A 26,811-nucleotide genomic window follows, 5' to 3' on the forward strand; every position below is an offset into this window, starting at 1 on the left:
GAACAGACAATGACGGGATAATATGTGATTTGTCAATAGTCCTATTTCTTAAAAACTTCTCTGTTGTTTAAGTGTCTGGTAACCACGAATAGTAAGCAATGATATAACAGTAATGATATCACATGATCATGTCAGACAGACACTATGTTATTTTCAATCAAGCCTACAAGATAATGTGTTCAAACTGGCTTCACTGACTTGAATTGCTCTTTTGAATATCATTTTTATATATTCCTACTCAACACATGTTTGCATTGTAATGCCACTCCTATTTTTTTAAATTGTATTTTAAGGTGACATTGAATGCTTTGAAAGGTGCCCTAAAATAAAGTGTATTATTGATCTTATATCTGTGCCTCTATTACATTACATTTCATTTTCTATCACACTATTAATGTTCCTTATTTTAGACTAGGTTAATCCTGGTGTCAATAGGGAAGATCTGCACTGTTCTCTACATAACATGTTCAGAGCAGGTATTTCTCCTGCCGGATTTGGAACCCCCCCCTATATCTTTCTCCAGGATAGTCACAGACTCACCAAAATCACACTGGTGCTTGCTGTTCCCCTCTAGTTTGTGCTCACAAAAGCATTTCACTCTGGGCCCAGCAGGTCAAAACTAAAGAGGGGCTTCCATATCCGGCAGTGCAGTTGCGCTGCCGGATTTTGAAGCGCCCCCTGTCATTTTGGCCAGGACAGTCACAATGTCACCAAAATCACACTGGTGTTGCCTGTTCCCCTCTAGTTTATGCTCACAAAAGCATTTCACTCTGGGCCCAGCAGGTACAAAAATAAAGAGGGGCTTCAAAATCCGGCAGAGCAGGTGTTGGTGCTGCCGGATTTGGAACCCCCCCCATATCTTTCTCCAGGATAGTCACAACTTCACCAAAATCATACTGTTGTTTGCTGTTCCCCTCTAGTTTGTGCTCACAAAAGCATTTTACTCTGGGCCCTGCAGGTGAAAAACTAAAGAGGGGCTTCAAAATCCGGCAGTGCAGTTGTTAGAGCTGCCGGATTTTGAAGCCCCTCTTTATTTTTGACCTGCTGGGCCCAGAGTGAAATGCTTTTGTGATCACAAACTAGAGGGGAACAGCAAGCACCAGTGTGATTTTGGTGAGTCTGTGACTATCCTGGAGAAAGATATAGGGGGGGTTCCAAATCCGGCAGGAGAAATACCTGCTCTGAACATGTTATGTAGAGAACAGTGCAGATCTTCCCTATTGACACCAGGATTAACCTAGTCTAAAATAAGGAACATTAATAGTGTGATAGAAAATGAAATGTAATGTAATAGAGGCACAGATATAAGATCAATAATACACTTTATTTTAGGGCACCTTTCAAAGCATTCAATGTCACCTTAAAATACAATTAAAAAAAATAGGAGTGGCATTACAATGCAAACATGTGTTGAGTAGGAATATATAAAAATGATATTCAAAAGAGCAATTCAAGTCAGTGAAGCCAGTTTGAACACATTATCTTGTAGGCTTGATTGAAAATAACACAGTGTCTGTCTGACATGATCATGTGATATCATTACTGTTATATCATTGCTTACTATTCGTGGTTATCAGACACTTAAACAACAGAGAAGTGTTTAAGAAATAGGACTATTGACAAATTACATATTATCCCGTCATTGTCTGTTCTGTAGGAAGGAGGAATATAACAGAGTGGGACTATACACTCAAAAACGTAAGTGTATTCCAATACGAAGATTGTGACAGATCTGAGAAACGTGTCCTTAAAACGAGCCTCCTCGCAATTGTATGCACATTATTTATTCAGCCGTTTGCTGTTTAATCTGATATATCATTCAAAAGAGAGAAAAAAGCTTTGAAAAGGGTGAAAACACGGCGAACGCTCAATACAGGCGATGACGTCACCTTTGCGCGTCCCCGCGAACAGGGCTTCAATCCACGGCAGGGCTTCAACCTACGGCATAACACCGGCTCTCGCCCGCGAACGAGCCGGTTTTTGTTTTGTTTTGCGGAGGGATCTAGATCGGCATGAAGGCACATTATGCAATGTGCACATTATCCCGCTTATTACACGGCCACATTCTCAACAAAGTAACGACATGACTCCCAATATTAATTTAAATGCTTTTTTGGATTTAGAAAATGATTTTATTGATTTAAAAAATAGTTTTATGTATTGATTTAAATTGACATGCATCCGCTAAGAAAAGTAGTCCGTTGTTACTGTTTGAACTAACGTAACAACGGCAGGAACTGCTTCGATAGTGTTTTTGAGGAGCTTTTTGATTACATATTTGAAAACATCGTTGCTTGCTTTAAAAGTAGCACAATTCATTGTGTCAAACCTTGGAAAGTATCTAGATATCCCTGCCCTAATGCCAAAGTAACTGGCAACTGAATATGTGTCGCCGTCTGATGTCTATGTCTGGACCGCTGCGTGAAAAGGAGGGTTTCTGCCCCGTTACTTCTCTTCTTACTTCTATAAGAATAAAACACGGAGGACGGAGATCTCTTTTTCTCCCCCTATTCTCCCTGCTGCAGCCTAGCAGCTGATCTCAAAGCATGCTCCCCTCTCCTGCAGGGGGTCGTGGTCAGCTGCAGCTCACAGAATCAGCCCGCTGCAAAAACAGCGCTGGAAAGAGCAAATAGAGCGAAATGAGACTTGGCTAAAATGCAGGATCTTTTTGGTATTTTGAAAAAAAAAATTATATTTATATACTTTATATAGGTCGATACAGCCCCTTTTTAAATAGTTGTTATAGGTGTTGCTATCTGTTTTGTGTATGTCAATGCATTCATTGGGTGGTATCAGAGAGTTACACGGGTCTGTAAATGCAATGAAAACAATTGGCCACAGCAAATCATTTATATTAAACATGTAATTTTTACTTTTGAATACTTCAGTACAAAGGATGTATTGAATAATTTAAGTGATATATGTGTACACATATAAATCATTAGTCAAAACAGGGCTACATTTGATTTAATTAAAAGGTATAATATGTGATAAACTGAAGAGCCGTTTGGGAGCCGAAAGAGCCGGCTCTTCTTGGTGAGCCGAGCCAAATGATCCGGCTCACCAAGAAGAGCCGGAATTCCCATCACTAGTTTGCATCTGAAAGGACTCACCGCTGGGTGTGTCCGTTAGGAAACAAGCTGCTTACAAATTGTTCCGTGAAAACAGTTAATGATAAACTGCGCCAAACAAGATAGACATGTAGGCCCAACTCCAAACCACACCCTACCCTGCCCACTCTCACTTGAAACTCACAGCTAAATGAGTCTCTCTCCTATCAGATTGAGGGTGTAAAAACAGCAGAAAGCTTTGGAATAAACTCCTCTCTCTCTCTCCGGCATCTCTTGGACAAAAATTCTAAATTAATAACTAAAATGTAAATAAAACTCCAAAAATCTTTAATTTAGTTTTTAGCCTGATGTTTATAAGCTTCTTAGTTTTTGCAACAGTCTGTAAATATACACAACTTTATAATAAAATGCACACATTTACCTTTTTCTAGACTAAACACGATCCTAAATTAAAAAAATCGGAGGTTTCATGAAGTTATTAACATTGACTACAATTTCAGATGAGAAAGCAACACAATTGAAATAATATGGAATGTAACAGTTTACAGAGGACTTCTGCACCAAACAAATATTGTTCTTAAATACAATAGTTCAGACAACATCTATGCTTCAGACAGGCTGCCCTCCATTTTGAGGACGTAGCTATGAAGGCTCCGAAACCAGTAAAGGGGAAAAGTTCACATTTATTGGACTCTCGGATGTTTAGTTTTCCTGACAGAACAGTATATAACTGACTAAATAATAATAGAGCCTGGTTTTAACACTCATCCTGTTGTTTTCCTCCTGCTCTGTCGAATAGAGAAATGGTATGGCAAGCCGATTGAGCTTTTATTAATGTCTGGAGGGTATACAAATATCAATTCTTACTAGTAACAATGTTTATTTCTGATATCAAACATTTAATTTAAATTCAATTTTTGATATTTTAAATTAAATTGTAACTAGTTGTAATTTGTATTTCTGATATCAGAAATACAAATTACAACTAGTTACAATTTAATTTGAACTAGTAAAAATACCAATTTCTGATATCAAGAATTCAATTTCAACTAGTCGAAATGCCAATTGTTGATATCAGAAATACAATTTGAACTAGTTAAAAATCTTTTTTTTTTTATATCAGGAATTCAATTGTTACTAATTCAATTTGTATTCATAACAATATGGCAAGCCAATTTAGCTTTTAATCAATTCTGGAGGATAAGTAATTGTTTACTGTGTTCAATCTGAATTTATCTATATTGATTCTGACACTTCTACATCCAACTCACAGGTGTAACCTTGCTTTGAGAAAAAAGATTATTAATTTAACCCTTTTAGAAGGGAAGATATGGTCATTTGTTCTGGGAATGTCATTTTAAAGCCTGAGACCTGAAAAACAGGCTCGGGGCTTAACAATGTTTATGGCATTTTATTATAATCGGAACAACGTTTTTTTTGTTATTGTGAAGCGTTGTTGTTGAAATGTGATGTATGACTAAACGTATTACTAATTACTACATTATTTAATGCATCAAAGATCACTGTGGAGCAGCTGCTGCTAACGCTCAGATATCAGCGGACAAAAGAATGATTAACCATTTACAAACGCCTGATAACATATCAGAGAAAGCACAATCCTGCACGCTGTTTGTTCCAGGTTTCATGAAAGTCATTCAGTGATTAGTTCATATCGTGGCAAGTTGAATTCTACATCTCAATGCCATACGCTTGACAACATATTTATATTTGGCATTTTGTTTACATTTTTGGAGTACAGCAACCTGAGAACAAGTGGGGGTGTAAGCCCCAAGGTCCCCGCCGGCGGGTACCCTTGTTTTTTTTTTCTCATGACACTGTCTCAGGGGATCTTAATATTTAAGAATAATCTCAGCTAACTGACGATACAAACAATTTTTACCAAAACACAAGTCTAATAAGAAGCATCTAAATGACCCCTGAGCGAAAAATGCGAACCTATTACTGCACCGATAATCACTCCTAGTTCCCTTATTACTTATCCTAGGTGCACATCCAACACATCGTTTATGATCGCAAGGAGACACAAAATCTAACGGTGCCCACCTCAATACTGAAAGATACACACTCGTGACGTTATCAACACAAACGTACATCAAAACAAGTGGCGCTAGGTAGCCCACAACGCTAACATGGCTTACCTTCGTCTTTGTCTGGTCTAAACTGGTCTTCAATGGCATTAAAACGATAACAACGATTATGTAGTTAATCCATAGGTTAATATCCAATGTGGCTGTGTCCCCTTTGAAATGTTCTGATAATCTATAAGCAATACAACTGCAATTCCGTTTTAAAATATTAGAGCAGGCCATTCCTACGCTCTGTAGCTTCATTGAATGCGCGAAAACGGCATCTTTTTTTAACATAAGTGTGTGCGGGACGATTTCCCTTCGATTCTATTGGCTCTAACGGTCAGAAACAGATGTCATATGTCAAAATCGAAGAAGGGGGGCTAGAGATATGGAAAATCCACCCAAATGACCCCAGAAGAGGTGTTTTTTGCTAAATCTGTCTAAAAAGGTCAAATATAACTTGTTTTGCATCAATCTTGATACAGGGTACTTATATGTTGTACTTTGGATTCCTAAAGCTTTTAGTATACTATCCCATCATTCAAGGGTGGTTTTCACTATAAGTAATTGTTTTACTGTGTTCAATCTGAATTTACTTTAAAATAAAAACATCTATATTGACTCTGACACTTCCACATCCAACTCACAGGTGTAACCTTGCTTTGAGAAAAAAGATTATTAATGTAACCCTTTTAGAAGGGAAGATATGGTCATTTGTTCTGGGAATGTCATTTCAAAGCCTGAGACCTGAAAAACAGGCTCGGGGCTTAACAATGTTTATGGCATTTTAATATAACCGGAACAACAGTTTATTTGTTATTGTGAAGCCTTGTTGTTGAAATGTGATGTATGACTAAACGTATTACTAATTACTACGTTATTTAATGCATCAAAGATCACTGTGGAGCAGCTGCTGCTAACGCTCAGATATCAGCGGACAAAATAATGATTAACCATTTACAAACGCCTGATAACATATCAGAGAAAGCACAATCCTGCACGCTGTTTGTTCCAGGTTTCATGAAAGTCATTCAGTGATTAGTTCATATCGTTGCAAGTCGAATTCTACATCTCAATGCCATACGCTTGACAACATATTTCTTTTTGGTATTTTGTTTACATTTTTGGAGTACAGCAACCTGAGAACAAGTGGGGGTGTAAGCCCCAAGGTTCCCGCCGGCGGGTACCCTTGTTTTTTTTTCTCATGACACTGTCTCAGGGGATCTTAATATTTAAGAATAATCTCAGCTAACTGACGATACAAACAATTTTTACCAAAACACAAGTCTAATAAGAAGCATCTAAATGACCCCTGAGCGAAAAATGCGAACCTATTACTGCACCGATAATCACTCCTAGTTCCCTTATTATTTATCCTAGGTGCACATCCAACACATCGTTCATGATCGCAAGGAGACACAAAATCTAACGGTGCCCACCTCAACACTGAAAGATACACACTCGCGACGTTATCAACAAAAACGTACATCAAAACAAGTGGCGCTAGGTAGCCCACAACGCTAACATGGCTTACCTTCGTCTTTGTCTGGTCTAAACTGGTCTTCAATGGCATTAAAACGATAACAACGATTATGTAGTTAATCCATGGGTTAATATCCAATGTGGCTGTGTCCCCTTTGAAATGTTCTGATAATCTATAAGCAATACAACTGCAATTCCGTTTTAAAATATTAGAGCAGGCCATTCCTACGCTCTGTAGCTTCATTGAATGCGCGAAAACGTCATCTTTTTTTAACATGAGTGTGTGCGGGACGATTTCCCTTCGACTCTATTGGCTCTAACGGTCAGAAAGAGATGTCATATGTCAAAATCGAAGAAGAGGGGCCAGAGATATGGAAAATCCACCCAAATGACCCCAGAAGAGGTTTTTTTTGCTAAATCTGTCTAAAAAGGTCAAATATCACTTGTTTTGCATCAATCTTGATACAGGGTACTTATATGTTTTACTTTGGATTCCTAAAGCTTTTAGTATACTATCCCATCATTCAAGGGTGGTTTTCACTATAAGTAATTGTTTTACTGTGTTCAATCTGAATTTACTTTAAAATAAAAACATCTATATTGATTCTGACACTTCCACATCCAACTCACAGGTGTAACCTTGCTTTGAGAAAAAAGATTATTAATTTAACCCTTTTATGGTCATTTGTTCTGGGAATTTCATTTCAAAGCCTGAGACCTGAAAAACAGGCTCGGGGCTTAACAATGTTTATGGCATTTTATTATAACCGGAACAACGGTTTTTTTGTTATTGTGAAGCCTTGTTGTTGAAATGTGATGTATGACAAAACGTATTACTAATTACTACATTATTTAATGCATCAAAGATCACTGTGGAGCAGCTGCTGCTAACGCTCAGATATCAGCGGACAAAAGAATGATTAACCATTTACAAACGCCTGATAACATATCAGAGAAAGCACAATCCTGCACGCTGTTTGTTCCAGGTTTCATGAAAGTCATTCAGTGATTAGTTCATATCGTGGCAAGTCGAATTCTACATCTCAATGCCATACGCTTGACAACATATTTCTTTTTGGTATTTTGTTTACATTTTTGGAGTACAGCAACCTGAGAACAAGTGGGGGTGTAAGCCCCAAGGTCCCCGCCGGCGGGTACCCTTGTTTTTTTTTCTCATGACACTGTCTCAGGGGATCTTAATATTTAAGAATAATCTCAGCTAACTGACGATACAAACAATTTTTACCAAAACACAAGTCTAATAAGAAGCATCTAAATGACCCCTGAGCGAAAAATGCGAACCTATTACTGCACCGATAATCACTCCTAGTTCCCTTATTACTTATCCTAGGTGCACATCCAACACATCATTTATGATCGCAAGGAGACACAAAATCTAACGGTGCCCACCTCAACACTGAAAGATACACACTCGTGACGTTATCAACAAAAACGTACATCAAAACAAGTGGCGCTAGGTAGCCCACAACGCTAACATGGCTTACCTTCGTCTTTGTCTGGTCTAAACTGGTCTTCAATGGCATTAAAACGATAACAACGATTATGTAGTTAATCCATGGGTTAATATCCAATGTGGCTGTGTCCCCTTTGAAATGTTCTGATAATCTATAAGCAATACAACTGCAATTCCGTTTTAAAATATTAGAGCAGGCCATTCCTACGCTCTGTAGCTTCATTGAATGCGCGAAAACGGCATCTTTTTTTAACATGAGTGTGTGCGGGACGATTTCCCTTCGATTCTATTGGCTCTAACGGTCAGAAACAGATGTCATATGTCAAAATCGAAGAAGGGGGGCCAGAGATATGGAAAATCCATCCAAATGACCCCAGAAGAGGTGTTTTTTGCTAAATCTGTCTAAAAAGGTCAAATATAACTTGTTTTGCATCAATCTTGATACAGGGTACTTATATGTTTTACTTTGGATTCCTAAAGCTTTTAGTATACTATCCCATCATTCAAGGGTGGTTTTCACTATAAGTAATTGTTTTACTGTGTTCAATCTGAATTTACTTTAAAATAAAAACATCTATATTGATTCTGACACTTCCACATCCAACTCACAGGTGTAACCTTGCTTTGAGAAAAAAGATTATTAATTTAACCCTTTTAGAAGGGAAGATATGGTCATTTGTTCTGGGAATGTCATTTCAAAGCCTGAGACCTGAAAAACAGGCTCGGGGCTTAACAATGTTTATGGCATTTTAATATAACCGGAACAACAGTTTATTTGTTATTGTGAAGACTTGTTGTTGAAATGTGATGTATGACTAAACGTATTACTAATTACTACGTTATTTAATGCATCAAAGATCACTGTGGAGCAGCTGCTGCTAACGCTCAGATATCAGCGGACAAAAGAATGATTAACCATTTACAAACGCCTGATAACATATCAGAGAAAGCACAATCCTGCACGCTGTTTGTTCCAGGTTTCATGAAAGTCATTCAGTGATTAGTTCATATCGTTGCAAGTCGAATTCTACATCTCAATGCCATACGCTTGACAACATATTTATTTTTGGTATTTTGTTTACATTTTTGGAGTACAGCAACCTGAGAACAAGTGGGGGTGTAAGCCCCAAGGTCCCCGCCGGCGGGTACCCTTGTTTTTTTTTCTCATGACACTGTCTCAGGGGATCTTAATATTTAAGAATAATCTCAGCTAACTGACGATACAAACAATTTTTTACCAAAACACAAGTCTAATAAGAAGCATCTAAATGACCCCTGAGCGAAAAATGCGAACCTATTACTGCACCGATAATCACTCCTAGTTCCCTTATTACTTATCCTAGGTGCACATCCAACACATCGTTTATGATCGCAAGGAGACACAAAATCTAACGGTGCCCACCTCAACACTGAAAGATACACACTCGCGACGTTATCAACAAAAACGTACATCAAAACAAGTGGCGCTAGGTAGCCCACAACGCTAACATGGCTTACCTTCGTCTTTGTCTGGTCTAAACTGGTCTTCAATGGCATTAAAACGATAACAACGATTATGTAGTTAATCCATGGGTTAATATCCAATGTGGCTGTGTCCCCTTTGAAATGTTCTGATAATCTATAAGCAATACAACTGCAATTCCGTTTTAAAATATTAGAGCAGGCCATTCCTACGCTCTGTAGCTTCATTGAATGCGCGAAAACGTCATCTTTTTTTAACATGAGTGTGTGCGGGACGATTTCCCTTCGATTCTATTGGCTCTAACGGTCAGAAAGAGATGTCATATGTCAAAATCGAAGAAGGGGGGCCAGAGATATGGAAAATCCACCCAAATGACCCCAGAAGAGGTTTTTTTTGCTAAATCTGTCTAAAAAGGTCAAATATCTCTTGATACAGGGTACTTATATGTTTTACTTTGGATTCCTAAAGCTTTTAGTATACTATCCCATCATTCAAGGGTGGTTTTCACTATAAGTAATTGTTTTACTGTGTTCAATTTGAATTTACTTTAAAATAAAAACATCTATATTGATTCTGACACTTCCACATCCAACTCACAGGTGTAACCTTGCTTTGAGAAAAAAGATTATTAATTTAACCCTTTTAGAAGGGAAGATATGGTCATTTGTTCTGGGAATGTCATTTCAAAGCCTGAGACCTGAAAAACAGGCTCGGGGCTTAACAATGTTTATGGCATTTTATTATAACCGGAACAACGGTTTTTTTGTTATTGTGAAGCCTTGTTGTTGAAATGTGATGTATGACAAAACGTATTACTACATTATTTAATGCATCAAAGATCACTGTGGAGCAGCTGCTGCTAACGCTCAGATATCAGCGGACAAAAGAATGATTAACCATTTACAAACGCCTGATAACATATCAGAGAAAGCACAATCCTGCACGCTGTTTGTTCCAGGTTTCATGAAAGTCATTCAGTGATTAGTTCATATCGTTGCAAGTCGAATTCTACATCTCAATGCCATACGCTTGACAACATATTTCAATCAGGAGAGATTTGTTTTTGATGTAACAATATATATGTATTGCCAAGAATACACAGATGTTTGGAAACGACATTGTCCTATCCAGACGTTATTCAAACTTCCCTAATTGTTAGGCGACGTATACTTATGAGGTGGAAGCAGGAGGCGTCTCCCACTCATGTCCAGTGGGTGACAGAGCTTATGCAGTTTCTACACATGGAGAAAATAAAGTGTACTTTGGGTGGCTCCACTCGTACATTTTATAGGACATGGCCACCATTTTTAACGTAAATGGAAAGTTTGAAACTGTGTACTCTTCCCGAACTGACCAACCTTTTTATGTGTTTTGTTGTTGTTGTTGTTGTTGTTGTTGTTGTTTTGTGCTGTGATTTCAACCATTTGGTTGTCTATCATCTTAAATGTGTTTGTACTATTAATGTTTTAAAAGTCCCATGTCATGGCCATTTCTACTGATCATAATTCCATTGTTGAGGTATACTAGAATATATTTACATTGTTCAATGTGCCAAACTCATATTGGTTTCTCAAACAGCATCTCTGTAAAGTACGTGTATTCACTCTCTGTCCTAAACGGCTTGTTGGATCTCCTGCCCAACAGGAGCAGACAGGCTTCGGCGATACAGCGAGAACAAGCGAAACTCATCCTGAGCACACACAAATACTCACAGCCGAAGTAAAAACAATAAGTGTGGCTTGATATTGAGTAGGAAAAAGGTTTATAACGCTGTGAGAATGGGTCTGTGGAGAGCATTTCTCCGCGATCCCAACGTAGTAGCCCTAAAAACGTTTACCCATTTAAACACTCGTGGTAGATACCTTGTCAGTTTTAAACATCATAAATACACAAACAACAATGAATAGTTACAGGTTGTGTACCCGAATCTCCCGCTGGTCCAAACCAAGTAGGAACAGCATCGTTCTTCAGTGCCCTACGCTTTACATATCCGGCATGAATCGCTGAAAGGTTTGGGAAGCTTTGTTTTGTGAAAGGCTGGCAGAGGGTGTGGCCTCTGGGTATTCACACGTCACAGTACCCAGGAAGTAAACAATGGAAAATGAGAAATCTCCAACGAGGCGTTTTGGGGCAGCATAGACTGTGTTAGAGTTTTACTCCCTACAGGGTGTACTTTGAGGGTTTGTGACTGCAGACCGTTTACATGCAGAAAAACCTTCATAACACACAAGGGGACGGGTAATAACCGGAAAAGCATGACATGGGACCTTTAAAAGGGGGATACAAAAATTGACAACCTGCACACCTGTTTTTTTTGGTCTTTGACACTGTATGTGTTAAATACATACAGTTTAATAAAGTTAAAAAAAAAAGAATACACAGATGAATATAATTCAGATTAGACCCCGTTGTTTGGGAGTATCCAACCCAGTCTCACAAAAAAAACGTGTAATAGCTACGTTGGTCGACAGGGCAAAAAGTAGTATATTCACAAATAACCCTCTTCGTGACATGGATACAATATTTTGTAAAAAAAGCATGGGGCTCAAATAATCTTCATAATATCTATCAAACTATGGATCCTACACATCCACTGGACGTAGATTCTAAAAGTACAATATAAACTTCTCTCTAGAAATGTAATCAAAAAGCATTTTAACGGCCAAACTATCCTACAATTTAGGATTAAAAAGAAATCGGGTGTGGGCCATGTTTTTTTTTCTCATTGGGAAAGTTTGCGATCACGTGACACGGGCACTGGTCATTAGAAATTAATAGGAACAAATATTGTATCCATGTCACGTCTTGAGAGGGTTATTTGTGAATAAACTACATTTTGCCCTGTGGACCAACGGAGACTGGGTAGAGTATCATTTAAGGAAACTGAGGGGGTCTAGACTCTGGTGGTGGTGATGAAGGTATGAAGAGGAGAGGTTTCAGCTTGACCCTGGATTTGGAGGACGGCTGCATTGTGTCACCTGCAGGGGGGGAGAGCAGATGTAAAGGTTGGACGCTGGGCTGTGATTGGCTTGTGGGAATAGAGACGAAGGGGGAGTGAACGCCCCCAATCGCTGATTGGAGGGTGAGCGTAGTGAGATGGAAATATATGAATGACTGGATATAAAGACGGTCTTCCTGGTTGAACTTGAGCCTCATATAAGAAACCACAAGGGAGAGAAAACCCCAACAACTGAGCTTTAGCCTCTGCAGACCATTTACATGCACACAAACCTAGAAGAGGAAACCCCAAAAGCACAATAGGGCCTCTTTAAGCAAAGGGAAGGCAACAAAATGTGTACCAAAAAAAAATCACAAACAGCTCACGTATGTATTTTTATCAAGTTTATTCGTGCTTTGTAAAGAAGTACAAGTACATACAACAGTAAATATATTAAGACCTGGGTTCTCTTTTTTTATGGATGCATTTATCTGATAGTTATCTTAAAAACAAAATAACCTTTTAGATGACAGATCTGTTGTTTTGTGCCTCTGTCAGCAGCGCGGTTTCTCCTCCTCTGTGCCGCTGTCGAACCCTGCAACAAATAGTACAGGTATTACTGCTGCTGTCATTAGAACTACAAAAATGTTGGACTATAAAGGAACTACAGCACGGTCATATGACTTCACGTCACCACCGCTAAGCTAAAGGTGGCTAATGTTGGGCTATAAAGGAACTACAGCACGGTCACATGACTTCACGTCACCACTGCTAAGCTAAAGGTGGCTAATATTGGGCTATAAAGGAACTACAACACGGTCACATGACTTCACGTTACCACCGCTAAGCTAAAGGTGGCTAATGCTGGGCTATAAAGGAACTACAGCACGGTTACATGACTTCACGTCACCACCGCTAAGCTAAAGGTGGCTAATGTTGGGCTATAAAGGAACTACAGCACGGTCACATGACTTCACGTCACCACCGCTAAGCTAAAGGTGGCTAATGTTGGGCTATAAAGGAACTACAGCACGGTCACATGACTTCACGTCACCACCGCTAAGCTAAAGGCGGCTAATGATGTGCTATAAAGGAACTACAGCACGGTCACATGACTTCACCTCACCACCGCTAAGCTAATGGCGGCTAATGTTGGGCTATAAAGGAACTACAGAACGGTCACATGACTTCACGTCACCACCGCTAAGCTAAAGGCGGCTAATGATGTGCTATAAAGGAACAACAGCACGGTCACATGACTTCACCACCGTGAAATAAAATATTATTTGTCAGTAAAAACAGAGTAACCGTGTTGTGCCTGTTTGTATCGTTAGCGTATTTCTTTTTCTACTATTTCTTCTTCTACTACTTCTTCTTCTACTTCTAATTCAATGTACCTGCCCGCGAAATATTTGACAAAAGAAACTCAGCTAGTAGTGTCAACTAAATCCATAGTATTACAACCATAGACTGTATATATAAATGGACGTAGGGTCAGCGAGGAGGACCAGGCCGGATGGAGGAGCCCATGCTGGGCACAGCTGATACCAACTGCACAGGCCTAGTCTGTCACTTTATTTGACTAAATGTGTTTACTTATACATTTAATAGGTTTACACCTTCTGTCCATATGTGCTTTTTATTTAAAACATTTGATTAACTTTTGGTTCACATTTCAATAAATTGTATTTGTATTTGCACTCCTTTTGTCCATTATTCTTACTGAAAATGTTAGATTACACATTCACATCGGACTGGAGATTGGCCCCATTTATTTGTGATGTTGCAAACTCTGCGGTACAAGGCACAAGTGATGTGAAGCTCATAAAGCGAGGCAAATAGAAATAATCAGCTGATGGAGTGTAGATGTGGAAATAGCTGCATTTGATCAGCTGACTGTGTTTTCACAATAAAAGTAGTTTCTTAGTGAATGTCCTGTACTGGTCTTAAAATCTCATAACATCAGCTTTTAATGTTCCTCTTGGATGTTCTTCTGGACCCTCAGAGAAGGAGAACATGTCGTGTCTTTCAGGCATGTCCTTTCCTAACAAAAATGACAGGAAACATAAAACATATTATTGCAGAACAAGTGTGTTATTTATGAAAGCGGTGTGTTTGTGTGTTTAGGGGCTGTAGATATCATTATTTTGTAATTGTAATGTTTTTTTTTTTATTTCAACAGTGAGCTACAAAGACAATCAGATTATGAATGAACATCAAAATAATATGTAACTGTTATCAAAACGTAGTGCAACTGTAGAAGCTTGCTCTGTTGTCTCACTGAAAGAATCACTTTTACCACGTTTTTTACAGACAATATTGAGAGATAAATAGTAGCAGTTCTCACTATGTGTTAAATATCTTTGCCTTCAATACATAAAATTAGAAAGCTGACAAAATCATATTGCTTGTTAACATCTAAATGTAACTTTTTGCATGGAAAAAACCCTCAACTTAACTGATGTGTAGGTGATCTAGTATTTAGTATTGTTTAATGGAATGTATATCAGTGTATTCAAGTCAATACTTCATTCATTTAAACCAATATCTTTCTTCATTCTTTGTACAGTATGAAAAAAAGAGTCTTTGTACCTGAGCTGAAGTTCACTGCTGTGAGGAGTCCAGTTCTGTCTCACTCTCTGGTCCAGCCTGTCTGCATCACCTGGACACCTTAAACAAACAGATATATATGTAAAGTACCATGTGTACAAACAATATAACTGATTCTCTTCTGTTGAACATGTTGTGTATTGTCCGAGTCAGGGTCCTTTTTATTTTACTGTAACTTTGGAAGTTGTGTTACCAATGCTTACTGTTTATTTGATACCCATTTGGTAATGCAATTAATAAAAACAACAAGGTTTGGGTTCGTTCTTCAGATGACTGTGACATTAACGTGTAAGCTCAATAATGCTCCAGCTCAACCAACCATATTGTAATATCTAAGTAATCATCTTGAAATATGACATTAATAATTGTAATATACACATCTTATTGTGAGGTTGATTTCACATACACTACTTTGACGTTAGCTTGTCTACATACTTGAGCATAGCCAATTTAAATTAACCTTAGCGATGCATACAGTTCCTACCTACATAGGCTAATAAAATATCTCTCTACGTTACAAGGATGACCTTATTTGATCAACCTCAAACAGAAGCCGTTTGTTCAACAGTATTATCCCACTTAACTTCTATTTCGTTTTAACCTTTATATATACAGTCTATTATTTGAACTTGGAGGCTACGATTAGCATCGTTAGCACCGATGTAGCTACCACTCGCTACACGCTAACCCAAGCCTTAACATTCATTACGTAGCTGATTAAAATCATTAACACATAAATAAAGCACTCGAATTTCACTTACCGCATTCATGCACCGTCTGTTTCAACCGCAGAGCGAGTCACAATAGTCCGATATATAAGCATGAAGAACAAACAACCACGGCCGGCTACAAGTTGTGTTTCCTGGATGAGCTGAGCAGGCAGAGTCCCTGTAGCTTCACGGAGCAGGTAGCAGAGAGACAAGAAGCTAGCAGCAGCAGTCACTTGACAGAGCCGTCACTCAATGTGACCACGTCCTAATTTATGCAAAAACGTTAAGACCTAATATAAATAAAAGGGTCGTGTTAGAAAACAATTCACTCACAGATCCATAATCATGAAGGTGGAATCTAACTATATCGATAATAAAAATGTATGGAGCCAGGGGTAGAAACATGTTTTTTTCTGCTGTAAAATTGGCCATTTTAACAGGGGGGTCTATGGAAATTGCTCCTTTCTGCAGCCATCGCCTATCGGCCAATATATATGAACTGCAGCAGCGACGTTCAGTCAGGGGAGGCAGAGCCTCACCTGTCATACTCCAATGTAACGGAAAAACAACTAAAGAAAAACTAAATAGTAATAATAATAACATGTCTCCACTGATCTGTTTTGTAAATGTGATTTCTGTATGATTCCAATCGCTTTTTATAGTCAAAATAAGCAAATTTGCCGAGCTCCGCTACAACTACGAGTAGCGATGAGAAGTGAGGCAGGGACGAGCTCTGCCTCTCGTAAGCCCACAGTAACTGGCTGGAGCGCGGGCACTAATTTAGCGCGGGCACTTATTTTGTGAGCGCGCTCAAGCCTGTTACTGTGTGGTGAGGTGAGGCACAGATGAGCTCTGCCTCACCTCAGAATGCGTCACCCCACAGAAACTGGCTGGAAAGCGGGCCCTAAGCGCATGCCTGCACCATCTCACTGTATGTCACCAATGTAATGTTTGTAGATCGCTTTATTACATTTATTCTCGCCATCCATAGTCTCTAAATAACTTATTTCACGTATATATATATGATATTTAGGCTCGCTGGTCTCATCATACAACGGCAATGACAAAAGCACCAGGGGAGGCAGCCATAACCTCTGCCGCACTGAAGGGGGCGCAAGTGAGCCCACAGGTTCCTGTTGCTACTGTTATTCTACGCAGGGACAGTAGCGGTAGACGCGAACAACAAACTAGACTTTTGAAACTAGAGGAAGATAAGGAGGACTTTTACAAAAAAGTAATAGAGATTGTTGTCCAGAAGGATAGCATGGACTTAATCTTCAAGTCAAGGTAAGACCACAATTGTAATGCAAATGGGATCTTACTAAGAAAGAACAATCCAATATTTAAATTGTGGGTAGGCATATCCTTTTGTTGAATGGTCTGTTTAAAATGAATTGAAGCATCAGACTAAAAAAGCTTTTGAAAATAACCGAATATTTCGATTAAGGTCAAAATATAATATTTGTAAATCTGACTCTGAAAGAGTCAGTACCTCACCAGCCATGAACCTCACCGCACGTCACTGAACTGCAGTGTGTGGCACTTCCGTATTGGCGTCCCGGCTATTCCCCAGAGTTTGCCCCTTGATTACAACAAAAGTGCTTTAAACGAGGTAAGTTACGAATTTATGTTCTCAATCGCTAAGTGTGGGATTGAATATTAAATTAGTTTAGATTAGATGTATTGTCCCCACGGGGAATTCATTTCCACAGCACTGTTGTGGTAATCTGTATTATATCAACCGTATTGGTACATGGTATGAGCGACATCTAGTGACGGATTTTGGAACATTGATTTGATTTGTCCCCAGGGGGAAATTCATTTCCACAGCACTGTGAAAACAATATGACATCAACAAAAAACAAGACAGACAACTCCAGATAGCACCACACATGATGGTTACTTGTTATTTTTTAGGGCTGCCTGTATGGTTCAGGTTTTTGCCAAAGCGAGCCCTTTTACTATAATAATAATATGTTATTATATAAACCGTATTGGTACAATGAGCGGCATGTAGTGACGGATTTTGGAACATTGATTGGATTTTTCTCATGGCAGTTAGACTCTAGAGACAAACCAGGGGACTTTATTTGTATTTTTAATCTGTGATCTCTATTCAGCGGTTCTAATGAAGGGAAACGCAGTGAAGTAAACAGTAAAAGGCACAGCTCTTTGCAGCTGGTGCTGCTCTTCTCAGATTCTGCTGAGTTACACATTACTGCCTCCAGTGCCCTGTACGACGAAGCCAGTTCAACAGACCCTGGACCTGGATATGTTCGATTTACCCGGCTTAACTGACCCAAACAAACGCGATGGAGACAAACATGGAGACGCGTGCTGACAGCGCAGCGTCATACTTCATGAATGAATAGTGTAAATAGCCAATCCTGCTTCGTAGTACAGGCCACTGGTGCCGCAGAGATTTCATAAAGTGAAGGAGGTTTTCCTTCTATAAAACAGCTGTGGGCAGATACTGTGAGTCACGGACAGGAATCCCTCAATTTAAATAAAACGATGCCACGCTTTATTAACTCGTGCGCACGCTTTAGTAACTCGTGCGCACGAGAAAGTAACTCGTGCGCACGAGTTACTAAAGCGTGCGCACGAGAAAGTAAAACGTGGCCACGTTGCATTTATTTTTCTCTCTATGAACCCTCCAGGGCTCCGTACTATACACTGCTGTTTAACAAAAACAATCAATAAGGTTATTTCTTAATCCATAAAAAAAACGTAACATGGATTTGTTCTGCAGATTAACTAAAGCTCTCAGACACATGTAGTGGAGTAAAAGACAAACAAATCTGCCTCAAAAAAGTATTGAAGTGGAAGAATAGGAAGCAGAAAATGGACATACTCAAATAAACCTTGAAGTTATACTTAAGTATAACATAGGATTTCGTTTATTTACTTTATTGATACCAAATTGGGACAGTGTTTCTCTGTCACAGCAGCATGTTAAAAAGGGAAGGTTGAGAGTGAAAGATAGAAATCTGTAGGCTCTGTCTAATAAATGCCAAAATACAGTAAAAAAAATGTAAAAGCTGGATATTATGCAAGTGTGCAAGGAATAGCATATTAAATTAATATCATGTAAAATATGTATTTTAATATGCTTTTGCTTGTCGTATCAACCTCTGAAAATGATGCGGAAACATCTAATTTCACTATTAATTAATTGATAAAAAATAACAGTGTGTGTGTGTGTTATGAAATGCATCAACATTATTGTGTGTCTACCCGTTTCCTCGGTCTCAAAGTTGATCTGACCCTTTGCATCATCAACAGTGGCCATGATGAGGCTGCTGGGAGCGTTCACAGTGACGGACAGGTGCCTGTCATGGCCGACGCCCGTCACCCACTGCACCTGCACACAGACAATAACAACAATAATTAAAACTGCGGTCGCACTTGTGCACGCAGTGATGAGCGGGCCCTCGCGTCCGTGCGCCTGTCGGGGAGGGCAGCCGGTCGTCCCGGCGTCAAGCAGACGTGCGCGATTCCTGGGAAATGAGCCGTTTTCTCATTTCTATGATTTTCGCGTCCCAGACTCTCAGGTCCTCCGGCAGCGACCCGGAAACGGATGTCGGCGCGCCGTCTCGAAGGAAAACAAATTTCTCTAAAGGGTCGTAGAGGATCGATTATCGAGGAGGCTGTCTGGAGGAGCCGTAACCGAGGATACACTGATTTAGAGGAGAGAGGAGTGTCTCTAGAGGAGCTATAACCGAGGGTACACTGAAGTATTCTCCTGAGACGATTCCAGCCAACAGTGATGTTTAAAAGAGGTGTGACGCATGGCTGGACTTCTGTCAACGAAGCACAGCTCTGCAAACTGTTCCCGTTGTGATTATAAGTTATTTGAGATGATCAAATGTGCATCAGACTTTCTGCCCTTTACCGTTTGTTTACTCACTAATCACATGTCCCCTGGATGTTAGGTGATGTTACAGTGAGAACAGCTGCTGAGGTCAGTGCAGAAAGCAAAACAGTGCGTATAATATATATCACTCACTAATAAATGTAACAGGCCTACATGTCACACTTTATTTGTAGGCTTTAGGAGATATCTAGAAATAAACAGTAGGGTTAGGGTTAGGGAGTGTATAGGTGTCTGTTGTAATGAATATGCCGCCAGCAAAGAGTGTTTTTGGAGTAACAGTAGGTGTGTGTGTGTGTGTGTGTGTGTGGTGTGTGTGTTTGTTTGTGTGTGTGTGTGTGTGTGTGTGTGTGTGTGAGAGAGTTGATGTGCCAGGCAAACAGGCAGGCCTCAGTAGCTTATCTGACATATAATTGGTCAAAAATGGTACATTCTCCGTTAGCCTATGAGCTCCCCGTTTGAGCGAAGGACTATTCCTTCTCAATGTAGCATGACATTGGATATGCGCTGAAGTTCCGATCATTCCCCTAGGACGAGTTTGCAAGAATGTGCTTAAAATGCATGAAAAACGCACATTTTTCAAAATGGCCGACTTCCTGGGGGGCGGGGCTAATGGAAGGCAATTTGAAATATGTCCGCAATCATAATAGCAATGTGCATAACGCGTTTCGTGAATATCGGAAAAACTATATGCGAGTAGTGTGGAGTAATTTGCGACATGTAAATCGTCAAAAATGGTGTATTCGCTGTTAGCTTGTGACCTCCACGATTGAGCTCTCAAAACATTTATTCGCAATTTAGCATCATATTGGATAGGGGCTGAACTTGTCCTGGATTGGAATTTTTCCGATCATTTCCCCAGGAAGAGTTAGCAAAGATATGCTTAAAATGCATTAAAAACGCAAATCTTTCAAAATAGCCAACTTTCTCGGGGGCGGGGCTAATGAAATGCAATTTGAAATATGTGTGCAATCATAATAGTAATGTGTATACAGCGTTTCGTGAATATGGGAAAAACTATATGCGAGTAATTTGGAGTAGTTTGGAGTGATTTGCGACATGTAAATGGTCAAAACTGGTGTATTAGCTGTTAGCTTACGACCTCCACAATGGATTTATCAACAATGTTCTTTGCAATTTAGCATCATATTGGATAGGGGCTGAACTTGTCCTGGATTGGAATTTTTCCGATCATTCCCCTAGGAGGAGTTGGCAAGAATGTGCTTAAAATGCATGAAAAACGAACATTTTTGAAAATGGCCGACTTTGTCGGGGAAGGGGCTAATAAAAGCCAATTTTAAATATGTCTGCAATCATAATAGCAATGTGTATACAGTGTTTCGTGAATATCGGAATAACTATATCCGAGTAGTTTGGAGTAATTTGCGACATGTAAATCGTCAAAAATGGTGTATTAGCTGTTAGCTTACGACCTCCACGATTGATTTATCAAAAATGTAATCCACAATTCTTCATGACATTCGCCAGGGGCTGAACCTGTCCTGCATTGGAATTTTTCCGATCATTCCCCTAGGAGGAGTTCACAAGAATGTGCTTAAAATGGCTGAAAAACGCACATATTTGAAAATGGCCGACTTTCTGGGGGGCGGGGCTAATAGAAGGCAATTAGAAATATGTGTGCAATCATAATAGCAATGTGTATATAGCGTTTCGTGAATATCGGAATAACTATATCCGAGTAGTTTGGAGTAATTTGCGACATGTAAATCGTCAAAAATGGTGTATTCGCTGTTAGCTTACGACCTCCACGATTGAGCTATCAAAAATGTTCTTCTCAATTTAGCATCATGTTGGATAGGGGCTGAACTTGTGTTGGACTGGAATTTTTCCAATCATTCCCCTAGGAGGAGTTCGCAAGAATGTGCTTAAAATGCATGAAAAAGGCCCATCTTTCAAAATGGCCGACTTCCTGGGGGGCGGGGCTAATGGATTCTATTTACAAATATGTCCGCAATTCCATGAGGAATGTCTGTACCAAAATTCGTGAAGTTCTGAGAAACTATATGTGACTACCACACAATAGGGGGCGCTAGTGAGCAGTTTTTTTGAAAGATTACGTTTTTTTTTTACATTCTCGAAAAAGTTGTGGGCTCTGACGTGTGTTCCAAGTTTTGCGTCCGAAGCTCATTTTATGCTATCGCAATTTAAAAAAAATATATAGGCCACGCCCACATTCTGGATTTGTTGCGACACTTTATATCTCAGTTCGTAGTCACCCCCAGAGTATGTGTAAAAAATAAATAAAAATATTCGTCCATCCGTTCTTGAGTTATAAATTGGTGGTGTTTTTGGCGCCCCCAATAGTCCAAAATATAAAGTATTTGGTGTGCCTATTCCCCAACACAGATTGAACCTATCTACCAAAATGTGTGATGTTTGGATATATTGTTGATGATTTATGAGCATTTCTTTCTAAGCCCCGCCTTATTGCGTGTACGTTTTGATTGACGGTGACCATTTTTATCGTCCTAACATGCTCATCTCCTAGGGTAATGTGTCTGACCCGCCACCGATGCTGTATACGAAGTTTGGTGTTGAAAAACTGAAAATTGAAATTTAAGTGAATATTTAACTGTTTTGAACATTATGCTAATTTAAATTTTAAAAAATGTAGGCGGAGCTTAGGGTTCCAGGAGGATTATTTGTAGAGCAGGTCCACCCGGATATGTGTGCAAAATTTCAGGTCATTTGGAGTTACGGTGCGACTTTGTACATTTATTCCGAAATGGGTTTTTCATAGGTGGCGCTAGCGAGCACGTTGGAATATTTAACCCATTGACTCCAGAATATTGTATTTTTCACCAGTCCTCACGTCCGTGCAAAATTATACAACTTTGTCAGCATCCTAAAAGCCTCAAAAACAGGAAACGCCAGCAGAAAAATAATAATTCCACCAATAACAATAGGTTCCTTGCACTTCGTGCTAGGACGCCGTCGGGTCCTAGCGCTCTGTGCTCGGGCCCTAATAATAACTTTATTTATACACCGCATTTCAAGCAAGATGCAGCCCAAAGTGATTTATAGAGCGAGACAAGATACATAAAAACAATAACGAAGATATCATTTACATAGCAATATTTGGCGGAAATGTGATGAAACACATACTTTGCACATATTTTAGGTATAAAATGTAAAGTTTGCACATTATGTCGCTCATAATATGATTTGCTCAAAAACTGATGCACAATTTCGACCTTTTTATGTATTATTTTCAAAAAGAGTACTGTCGTAATATTGAACACATCATGTTTGAGTTCTTTTAAAAAATAATAATTTTGATTGTATTTCCCCCCTGACATCTAAAGCTACCATGTGTTCAAGATTTCACGAATATATACAGGGCTGCACATAACTGGTGCGCAGGTGCGCATGCGCACCTCCGCCAAAAAATGAGCACCGGGTCATTTTGAAAAAAGGCGCATTTGCGTACCAACATTGAGAGAGAGAGAGGAGAGAGAGAAGAGACAGAAGGGAGAAGAGAAAGAGAGAAGAGAGGAGAGAGAAGAGAGGAGAGAGAGAAAGATATTTGCAAGTTGCATATGAACTCAGGGTCGGCTCCGTAGCACTGGCGTAATAGATGTTCGCCTAGGGCGCCAGATCCGGGGAGGCGCTGCGCTGACAGCTCTGGGAGGGAAAAACTATTTTTTGACCGTTGGGGTTCATCCTAATTTTCGGCCTTGATGTAACAACATTCATAATTAAGTCAATGTAACACCCTTTTCACCCCGGTTACACGTTTCATTTCGCCCTGTATGATGGGCGCTGTAAGTGATGAAAATGGGGGATGTTGGCTTATCTGGCACCCGCAGCTCACAGCCAAAGTGTGAGTGAGCAAGGGAGAGAGGGAGGGTGCACCGGTTCCGGCGCTGTTGTTATTAGCATCTGGTGCTAGCTGCTCTAACGGAAGAAGAAGATGTTTCTACATTAATGTGGAGGGAGAGTCCTCTCCAGTCAGACTGAGGCTGATACTACAGCTCAGTGAGGTAAAGGACTGTGGAGTGTTTAGATAGTTCACTTTAGTCTAAGTTGTCTCAGTGGGTCTCAAACGTTTTGATCACAATTTATGTAAACACATATTTTCAAGGCACTCCTTTATAATTATTGGGATAAACAGGTTTTAAATCATTCCAATGTATACTATAGGACAGTAACCAAAAATATCCTTTAAAACTGGAAAGATAACAAAAAATGCATAAATATATAATGTTAAGGTAAAATAAGATATGAATGAACAACAACAATAAAATAAGTTACATTAATTTGTTATTGGCTATGGTAGGTTATTGGTTATGTTCACATACTTATGTGATTACATCCACTTGTCTAAGATGACAGAGACTTTCGACCCAAACCCAGCTGTTGACTTGTGGATGCAAGCAGCTAATCACAGACTCAACCAGAGAGAAAGTAGTAGGCCTACATCATTAGCTACCATGTCTGACAGAGAGGAAGACAGTGAGGAGAACAGTCAGGAGGGGAGTGATGACAGCTTGTAGGATTACTGGTCGTGCTAATGTTGTCTTGTGTTCACCTCTGCATGTGTGTTCAGTGTTCACCTCTGCATGTGTGTTCTGTGTTCACCTCTGCATGTGTGTTCTGTGTTCACCTCTGCATGTGTGTTCTGTGTTCACCTCTGCATGTGTGTTCAGTGTTCACCTCTGCATGTGTGTTCAGTGTTCACCTCTGCATGTGTGTTCTGTGTTCACCTCTGCATGTTCTGTGTTCACCTCTGCATGTGTGTTCTGTGTGCACCTCTGCATGTGTGTTCTGTGTTCACCTCTGCATGTGTGTTCTGTGTTCACCTCTGCATGTGTGTTCTGTGTTCACCTCTGCATGTGTGTTCAGTGCCGTGTGTCTGGCAAATAAAGTCAAGACCCCTCAAAAGTTACGGTTTATTTCATTTTAAGGATGAGCACCAAGCAACATCTCCAGGTGCTCCTTTGAGAACCAGGGCAAAAAAGTTATGTGCACCCCTGAATATATACACATTTAAAGCAGAGACGTGCAATGAAACATGATTAAAAAACATACATTTTGTAAATGTATTCAGGTTAAAATGTCCACTTTGACCATAAATATCTCACATAAAATGTGTGTGCTCCCAAACTCATTGACCATTGGATTGACTTACCCTATAACCGCTCCATTTAAAGCTTCTCCGTGTTCAGAGAGGACATGATGCTCATTTTAAGAGTCATATTTGTGTATTTCACCTCTAAAACAAGAATAAAAAGCCAGTCTGAAGATGTAACGTATTGTGTTTTGCTTTTTGTGAAAGTTAGTAACTGACAGCTGTGATGAAACACCAGCTAACTTTGAGTATGGGTTAAAATAAAACGTCCTAACTGCCAAAAGCTTTTCGAGAAATACTCACAATTTAAAAACCTCACTTTCAGAGGCGTTAACCTCTTAAGCCCTGAGCCTGTTTTTAAGGTTTCAGGCTCGAAAATGCTATGCCCAAAACAAATGACTATAACTTAACTTCTAAAAGGGTTATATGAATAATTTCTTTTATCAAAGCAAGGTTACATCTGTGAGTTGGATGTAGAAGTGTCAGAATCAATATAGATATTTCTCAGTCAGAGTAAATTCAGATGGAACATAGTAAAAAAAGGTAAATTCTTACCCCCGCCTAAAAAAAAACCCATTACTTATAGTGAAAACTACCCTTGAATGATGGGATAGTAGACTAAAAGCTTTAGGAATCCAAAGTATAACATATAATAAGTACCCTGTATCAAGATTGAGGCAAAACAAGTTAAATTTGACCTTTTTAGAGAGGTTTAGCTTAAAAGTAGTCCAGGCGGACTGACCTTTGGGCACATTTTGGCACATTTGGATACCATCAGTGCCATTTGACCTTTTTCAGGTACCATACAGTAAAAATAATTTTATTATCAATACAGGTAATCATTCCATCCAAATACAAGTGTTTTTAAAACACTGCTGCAGGGACTTCACCCCTCATGTCTGCAGCAAGCTGCTCCCTGAAGGACTTCTGGGTGTGTGGCTTCGTCCTGCCGGGGTCACCCCTCATCTTGTGCAGCTCCTTGTGGAGAAGGAAGCTGTTCACCATTGCAATGTCCAGAAAATGGTAAAAAAAAGGTCTTGTACCATTTCATGGTTTTGTGGTTAACACTGTAGTACCCAATCAAAGCATCGGACACATCCACGCAGCCCATGCTTCTGTTGTAGTCCACCACAGCGTCAGGAACGGTACCAACCTTAGTCTGCCACACACCAGCCCGTTTCACTTTCCTCCTGACAGTCTGTCCACTGAATCAGAAGATGCAGAGGGAGGCTGAGTTAGTACTGGTGCAGACGTCCGGCGGCGTAGCTTGGATGTTGATGGCTCTGGGGCAACTGTATGCTGATCTGATGCACGTCGTAGCTCGGATGAGGCAGATGTTGATGGCTGTGATCCAGAAGCCATTTAATACTTGTCTTCATCACTGTGAAAACAAATGTGGAAAAAACAATTACTTTGATTACTTCACTGGATTATTCTTTCAAAAATGTAACTCAAATCAGAAATAATACCTCCATTTAGCATGTGTGAAATAACAGTATATATATATAACAGTACTGTTATTTCACACACGCTATAGTATATATATATCTATATATAGACTGATATACAATACAGCTTTATTTATAAACTGCTAATAGTCAATGTCTGGAGAACTACAAAACAGCATCCATTTGGCGTGTGTGGAATAACAGTATATATATATATATACACACACTGGGTTGATATACAATACAGCTTTATTTATATACTGCCGTGTTATAGTCACGAAATACAATTAATCTATTTATACGTTCACCAACATGATGTTGCCATTGTTTTAGTTTCTCACGGAACGATAACGCTACAACAACAAAGCGGCGTCCATTTTGTATTTTGCGAGTGTGGAATTACTATAGATTACACCAAATACACAACTAATAGATACAAACAGAGAGAGTACATACCTTTCCTGAAGTTCATAATCATGGTTGCCTGCTGTTCTCTGTGTTCTCTGTTCGCTGTGTTCTCTGTTCGCTGTGTTCTCTGTTCGCTGTGTTCTGTGTTCTCT

At 39.5% G+C, this 26,811-nt stretch overlaps 1 protein-coding gene across 1 annotated transcript in view; it reads right to left on the reverse strand.

The window, feature by feature from the left end:
- Positions 1-26,811, reverse strand: part of LOC117541370 (gastrula zinc finger protein XlCGF57.1-like) — a 53,469-nt gene that overhangs the window by 21,330 nt on the left and 5,328 nt on the right. Inside the window, exon 2 of the mRNA XM_034208503.1 lies at positions 19,075-19,201. Coding sequence (XP_034064394.1) covers positions 19,075-19,129 — 55 coding nt within the window. The 5' untranslated portion in view covers positions 19,130-19,201. The remainder of the gene's footprint in view (positions 1-19,074; positions 19,202-26,811) is intronic.

The sequence above is a fragment of the Gymnodraco acuticeps genome, unplaced genomic scaffold (genome assembly GCF_902827175.1).
Source record: "Gymnodraco acuticeps unplaced genomic scaffold, fGymAcu1.1, whole genome shotgun sequence".
Classification (NCBI taxonomy): domain Eukaryota; kingdom Metazoa; phylum Chordata; class Actinopteri; order Perciformes; family Bathydraconidae; genus Gymnodraco; species Gymnodraco acuticeps.